This window comes from Oncorhynchus mykiss, chromosome 16 (genome assembly GCF_013265735.2).
Source record: "Oncorhynchus mykiss isolate Arlee chromosome 16, USDA_OmykA_1.1, whole genome shotgun sequence".
NCBI lineage: Eukaryota > Metazoa > Chordata > Actinopteri > Salmoniformes > Salmonidae > Oncorhynchus > Oncorhynchus mykiss.
In genome coordinates, this window is record NC_048580.1 from 32,539,327 (window position 1) to 32,547,112 (window position 7,786).

General features: G+C 40.5%; 1 protein-coding gene across 3 annotated transcripts in view; it reads left to right on the forward strand.

Annotated features, from left to right (window-relative positions):
* The window catches only part of phactr3a (phosphatase and actin regulator 3a), a 60,230-nt gene extending 57,705 nt beyond the window's left edge, over positions 1-2,525 (forward strand). For all 3 annotated transcript variants that reach the window (XM_021565620.2, XM_036946728.1, XM_021565619.2), the window contains 4 exons: positions 586-647; positions 1,011-1,151; positions 1,566-1,642; positions 2,047-2,525. In XM_021565620.2, coding sequence (XP_021421295.2) covers positions 586-647; positions 1,011-1,151; positions 1,566-1,642; positions 2,047-2,062 — 296 coding nt within the window. In that variant the 3' untranslated portion in view covers positions 2,063-2,525. The remainder of the gene's footprint in view (positions 1-585; positions 648-1,010; positions 1,152-1,565; positions 1,643-2,046) is intronic.
* The last annotated feature ends 5,261 nt before the right edge of the window (positions 2,526-7,786 follow it).

Here is a 7,786-nt window from a genome sequence, read left to right on the forward strand (position 1 = left end):
AGGACTCTACCAAGGTGGACAATACATACATGTATTATGATACACACATTCACTCGTGCAAAATTCAGGAGAGGGAAAGGACGAGCAGCACACATTGTTTTTCAACATAACTTGATGTTGAGAAATTCGTTTAGAAATTCGTTTAGAAAACTGACCAACAGCACATATTATTTTGGGCAGGCTCTATCTAGCGTTGTGTTTCTCTTACGTAAGCGTTTTAATTTCGAGATTCTATGGGAATTTGGATCTGACCCTGAGTGAAACAAGATTTACATTTAGACCAAGAATTATGTTTAAATGGTTCAAATATACATATATATCCCCATAGATTAGACTTTATTTGTAATATCTGAAGCGGTGTCTACAGTCAAACACAGTGGGACTGAAGCGGTGTCTACAGTCAAACACAGTGGGACACTGGTGTTGATTTCATAATCATTCACTCATAGATAAGGTTTAGGGTCAAACAGTGACATCACTGACATGTGGATTAGGGGGACAACTGATGAAAATCAGTTGAAACCTCAAGTGTTCTTATCAGTGTCGTTGTCTATCACTAATTGTATTATTCTCATTGGTTTAAAGAGAGAAATGACCAGACCGAACAAGAGGAGAGGAGGGAAATCAAACAGCGGCTCAACAGAAAAGTATGTTACACTTTTTTATTACACTACTTAGTTACTATGTATTATTATTCATTTATTGGTATTATTGGCAATGTAATTATACACTAACAGTAAGGTACACTACATCCCATTACTCCTGACTGAAGTACTTGTTCTGTTTTTATACTTTATTTCATGCTATACACTATTTATTTCATGCTATACACTAGTTGTATCTTTGTTTTGTGAAGTGCTCTGGATAAGAACATAATAAGACATACAAATATTTATTAAAAAAAATCTTGTATAAGCCTACTATGGCAAAATCGTTACTTTTATGAGAGCAGCATTATGATGCCAAAACCACAGATGAATACAGGAATTTCAGACCATTGTGCATTTCAGCTCAATCAGCGGCCCACAGTCGACGAACTACGGGACCGAAAGATTCTCATCCGCTTCAGCGATTATGTCGAGGTGGCCAAAGCTCAAGATTACGACAGGAGAGCAGACAAGCCCTGGACCAGGCTTTCGGCAGCTGACAAGGTGTGTGTGTGTGAGAATGTCAACCATGTCAAAAACAAGGATCCTTCGACTGCATCTCCCATATTTCACATTCCACACCAAATTAATGATTCCCAACTCAAATGGCAAAGTGACTGGCACATACCCTTTTTGAGCATTTTGTGATGTACTTGTCGTATTTATTGCCCTGGCTACCTCCTCCATAGAGCCAGAATGTCTCACTTTTTTTCTAGCTAGCTTCAGTTTTTTTTCTCACTCCATATCTCAGACTATGTCCTTGTGGCTAAGACCTTGTTGTTGTCATCTTTCTTTTGTTTACTACGCTCTCCGTGCTGAGTTTTGCAGACTGTGGGTCGATGCATGCGAGGGTCGATGGGTGGTAAGCTTCTGCTTAAGGATGCTCTCTAGTCTAACGCTTGTTTTCTTCCTCTGCAGGCGGCTATCCGAAAAGAGCTGAACGAGTTCAAAAGCACTGAGATGGAGGTGCATGCCTCGAGCAAGCACCTTACGAGGTCAGTGTGTGTTCTGTGCTTGCTTCTATTCTTGGCTGCGGCTGACTCTATTTTTAACTCCTCTTGCATGTCTAGAAAAGGTCCACAGAGCTAAAGATAGATGCGTAAAAGGGGAGGAGGGGAGTCCTTGCTTACCTTCCCCGCGGCCTGATATTGGCAAGATAAATTACAAATGCTGTCTGTCCCCAATTAAGTGTGTGTGGTAAACGAATGTCCTCCAGTCGATTTGTACCAATGATCTAGGGAGACAGCAACCCCACTCCCCCGGTGCACATAGCCGTGCTAAAAATAGCCTCACAAGATTGATGAATAGCTGTAATAATAAGTGGAGGTATTACAAAGGCACCTTCTGCGCTCATGACTCTTCCTCCCCCTCACTCTTCCCCCTTCCTTTCCTTCTGTAGGTTCCACAGGCCATGAATACGAAGGGGAGATACTTCTATGAAGAAATACTGCTGAGCCTAGAATTTTCGGTTGCTGCGTCGGCAGCGGTTAGAAAACTGCCGGAGCACTTAAAGCCATTCTTCCAGAGCCCGGTCCTTTGTCTGCAGGGTGTCCTCGATTCCTCCAGCACGCCCCTGGCCTTCATCGATAGGAGGGGTGGACGGATGGTGATGTTTGGGTGTGTGGCAGTGAATCCCACTGTGGGAGCTGCCTGGAGGCAGAATACTAAAGACGGAACCCCGGACTCCGTCTGTCTGTCTGCCCATCGGTTAAGATGGAGCCGAGGGAAGAACAATCTACTTCGGTCTGTGTGCGTGTGTTTTTTTAACAGTCTCCTTTGAGAAGGTGGCAAACCCGTACGGGGAAGATGACGGTTGTGCATGTGACCAGCTTCACCTTTTACATAAAAAAAAAAAAAAAAAGTGTCACTTGGGGGGGGGGGGGGGGGGGGGGGGGGGACTGTGGGACTGTGTGGTCGGTCAGGGGTAGATTTTGTACCAACTGTATATATGTCAATCTGAACCGGACTGTCAATGTCTTTACTGAAAATAGAAAAACTTTGTAAGCACTACTTGTCTTCAAAATACAAGGTCTTTAAAAACATGTTTTTGCCTCCTCTTATTTTTGGTAATCAGCTTATTTTTTTGAAAGTTTTAATAAACGGATTGCTAGGCAGCTGAACAGAGAGCAATAGTAATGTCGTCTTTCTTAGGTATCAACAGATGCTCACTCCGTCATGGCACGTTGGCCAAAACATGAATGGGTTTGTGGGGGGGATAAAGGTCTGTGGTAAACACAGGCTTAGGAGATATTATACATTTTGTTCAATGAGACCATCTTCATCAGCTAACACAACTTTTTGTGAACTTTTAAGCATTTATGTAATCAAAACAGGCCCATAACAGCTTCATAATTCATAAAAGTCATGATACTTGACTGATACTGTATTATCTCATAGAACAAAATGTCTAAGATATCCTAAGCCTGTATTAACCTCAGACCTTCATTTTGGCATATATCCCAAAACCCCTATCTTTCCCCATGAATTTCCAACTAACTGGAGGTAGAAAATGCTAAATAATTTCAGTTTTTTAGGACTACAAGCTGGCGAGCTCTATATGTAAAAGCAAAACCTCGATCCAGCCTTCCCCTTTGTGTTGCTCAAAAAGTACAGTACAGTGGTAAGCAGGGTGAATGTGAGATTCATGAGTCTGGCAATGTGAGATAACAGTTACTCAGCAAAGGACACTCAAACTGATACTCATGGATATTTGTCCATTGAAATAACGTGAATAAGTTGAAGTACTATTTTCATATATCCCTGCCAAGTAAGGTAGTTTAGTTTATCTGAATTCACATTCTAAAACATTTTAAAAGTGAAATTAACTTCAGGCTATGTTAACAGCAGGCATGCCATTAGAACAATTTTCACAGAAATGCATTATATTTTGAAAATACTACTCGCAGCGAGAGACGGTTAAAACCATAAAAAAGCTATTAACAGTGTCAAACATCACTGCAATAATACATAAATTAATTCATAAATATACAAATTCTATAGTAATATATAAATTAACATTTTATACTTTTTAAATGAGGCATGTATATTTCTTTAAGTTATGCTCAATATATTTCATTGATCGCAATTAACGTAGAATGACGAGAAAACTTCATGGAACACAAACACATCTTATAAATGTGCAGTGGTACTTGATTTGGGTTTAGGGCCTTGATCCCTCAGGCAGGAAACGAGCCTGTAGTCCTCTCCTCACACTCAGTATGTCCTGTCTTGTTAAAGGGAGAGACACAAAACACAGCGCTCAAATACACTCGCAACACCTCAGGGGGTGCAGTCTCAGTCGGCGCTTGTAAAGTCAGCACTTTGAGTATGGCCTACAAAAGAGGGACCTCTTTAATGCTGTGGAAGGGGAATTATTATTATTTTGTCTCTAGCCTAGTCATGACTGTCATTTACACTCACCATTTTCTTGAAGAGTCTGTTCTGAACTGACTTCATGCCTTTCCTCGTCAAGCATATCTGAAAACAGCAGGTGACAAAACGTTTTCTAAGGGTTTGAACTCTTCAATGCCAGAGTAGATAGAAGAGGAAATGGGGATAAGCACAATGCCATATAGATCTGTCATTCTCATTGAAAGCAAGTCTAAGAAGCGGTAGATCTGTTCTATGTACACTATGTCTATGCTTCCCAGTCTTAAGTTTTGTTTTTGAGTCTTACTTTCAGTTTGGTAAATCAGCTTGAAACAGCTGAAAATACAATATTTTTTGGATATGGGAAAGATATTTCACAGCGATTTAGATCGTACAATGATTCTCTACACTACACTTGCTTGTTTTGTCACATAAACTGATATTAGGCAAACTATTAGAATTTTAGCAACCAGGAAATGGCGGAGGGATTTCTGCATAGTGCATTTTGAAATCAAATCAAACTGTATTTAAAGTGCATTTAAAGTTTGATTTGATTTAGTCCTGTTATTTAACTTAGATTGTTGGTTGAAATGGAGATGTGATTTAATTAAAGCCAGACTTAGTGGCACAGATGGAGCTGTCCAAGCAGAAGATGCATCTCTTTCAAAAGTTGATATTTGGTTGCGTTGTCAACCAAACACAATTCAATATTACTTTTGTAAGACCAAGAATAGCCAAATGTTAAGGCAATTCTTATGTAATCATAGAAAGTGTGCATGAGGAGGGTGGTAGGTCTGTGGAAATCTTCACAATTGCTATAATAATCTGCACATGCATGTAGCCTACTTTAATGTAATCTCAATTACCTGCTATCCAGGTCATTTGCTTGTGCTATTAGATCAAGCACAATGATAACACATTAAGTTGTTGAATAAATAAACAAAATATCTGACATTGTTTTTCCATTTGAACCTCTATGTGCTAAACCAAAAATCTGACATTGATTTTCCATTGGAATTTGGTTGAGCTTTTAGATGGTTGAAAGCATAGTGATAACACATTTGGAACTCCTGGCTGTCTTTTTGAGTTAGTTAAAATAGGTTGGAATCTCATTGATCAGCGTATCTACCAAATATTACCCAATTCACAACGTTGAAATTATGTGGTGTGCCCAGTAGGTTGGCTGTTCCTCTTTCCCTATTCTCTGTACTTGTTCCAAAGGGAATTGTTTGATCTATGACCAACATAAGAGGGCTAAAGTTCGGATGAAGTAGGAGGCTAAAGTTTAGATAAAATCCACACCTGAGAGGTGAAGATCCTCTCCTTGTACTCCAGGCTGTGACACACGTTGGTCTGGAAGTTGCTTGAGGCTCTGCAGTCTGATGAGGGCAAAGGAAGAAAGGAAAAGAAGAGCCCACAAAAGAGCAAGCGAGCCAAAGGTCAATGTGTGTGAGAGAGAGAGAGAGAAACGAGAAAATGAAATATTCAAATACAAAACCATCACATTTGCATCTTTTTGTGGTGTTGTGAATAAAAAATGTAAAAACACAAATTATGAATCAATAAAAAAACTGTCTGGCAGTGACTTTCTTCTACCTATTTTATGTTGTTGTTGATATTTATTGAACTGTCCACAAAATAAACGTTTAGATGTAAGGGTCAAACGTGAGAGAGAAGGCCCTAATTCGACAATGGGAAATGAGACCAAATGTTATTTTTCATCACAGGAGAGATCAGTTATTTTTCTCATTCATTATGTTTTAAATGGGGACTAAACTCAGTTTTCCTCCTAATTAAGAAAAAAGGGTGATTTACCCTCTTGGGAGTGTGGTTTAACACATTTTGTTATGTTTGCTATATCCTACCCTGGCAGTTATTGTTGTTTGTTCCTCTTCACTCACTGTAGTTGAGTTACCCCAAACAGCCTGAGCCACTGCATTATCTTTGACTTTGACTAAAGGAATGATACTTGTGTTTGTGATGCTAATGTTAGCTCACGAATGTGTAAATGTTTGAGTAGGACAGAAATTTCAGCCACACCCGTTGCTGACAGGTGAATAGAATTTAGCACACTGCCACGCAATCTCCATAGACAAACATTGACAGTAAAATGGCCTTACTGAAGAGCTCAGTGACTTTCAACATGACACCGTCATAGGATGCCACCTTTCCAACAGGTCACTTTGTCAAATTTCTGCCCTGCTGGAGCTGCCCCAGTCAACTGTAAGTGCTGTTATTGTGAAGTGAAAGTGTCTAGGAGCAACAATGACTCAGCCTCCGAAGTGGTAGGCCACACAAGCTCACAGAACGGGACCACGGAGTACCGAGTTGCAAACTGTCTCTGGAAACAACATCAGCACAAGAACCGTTCGTCGGGAGCTTCATGAAATGGGTTTCCATGGCCGAGCAGATGCACACAAGCCTAAGATCACCATGCGCAATGCCAAGCGTGGAGCAGTGGAAATGCATTCTCTGGAGTCATGAATCATGCTTCACCATCTGGCAGTCCAACACACAAATCTGGGTTTGGCGGATACCAGGAGAACACTACCTAACCCAATGCATAGTGCCAACTGTAAAGTTTGGCGGAGGAGGAATAATGGTCTGGGGCTGTTTTTCATGGTTCAAGCTAGGCCCCTTAGTTCCAGTGAAGGGAAATCTTAGTGCTACTGCATACAATGACATTCTTGACGATCCTGCGCTTCCAACTTTGTGGCAACAGTTTGGGGAAGGCCCTTTCCTGTTTCAGCATGACAATGTCCCCGTGCACAAAGGGAGAAATGGTTTGTCGAGACTGGTGTGGAAGAACTTGACTGGCCTGCACAGAGTCCTGACCTCAACCCCATCGAACACCTTTGGGCCTAATCGCCCAACATCAATGCCAGACCTCACTAATGCTCTTGTGGCTGAATGGAAGCAAATCCCCTCAGAAATGTTCCAGAATCAAGTGGAAAGCCTTCCCTGAAGACTGGAGGCTGTTATAGCAGCAAAGGGGGTCCAACTCCATATTAATGCTAGTGATTTTGGAATGAGACGTTTGACGACCAGGTGTCCACATATGCTAAATGATCAAAAGTATGTTTCATTCGTAGTCAATCAAACAAGTCCCAAGGGACTGTGTTATAATGACTCAATTGGGTAATTCTGCTGTCTGTAAAGAAATGGGCTGTAGGTTGATTCTGCAGCTACGATTGGAAAGCGTGGGGCATGCTCCGACCATTTGGGTGCTGCTAGACAGCTGTTCCGTGTTAGTGGGCATGCTTGGAATCCAGACCCAACCCTCAAATATCGGTAACATCATTCATTTCCTAAATCTATCAAATCTCTGTTTTGGAAAATATTGTCTTTAATGACCAAAGTTAGTCAATTTCAGGACTAGAATGTATGTTTATGACTACTAATGATGCCACATTTACCATTGTGCTATCGTGAGAATGATTGTTGAGAAATCTCCACTTATTAATAGATTCACTGTTGCTATCGAAATCATTCCAAAGGGTAGGTTCAACAGAGCAAATTAAATGTAACCATATCAATCACATATCATCAATTATGCTATTTAGGCATATAGTAATCAACAGCTATTGTTAAAAATCAGCCCAGGATTTAATTAAGCAATACTACATGAGAAGCCATGTGTTGGTGGTGGTCTACCAGCCATGATAAAAATATAATAACATTTCCTATTTTTTTTTATTTCACCTTTATTTGACCAGGTAGGCCACTTGAGAACAAGTTCTCATTTACAACTGCGACCTGAAATATGGACT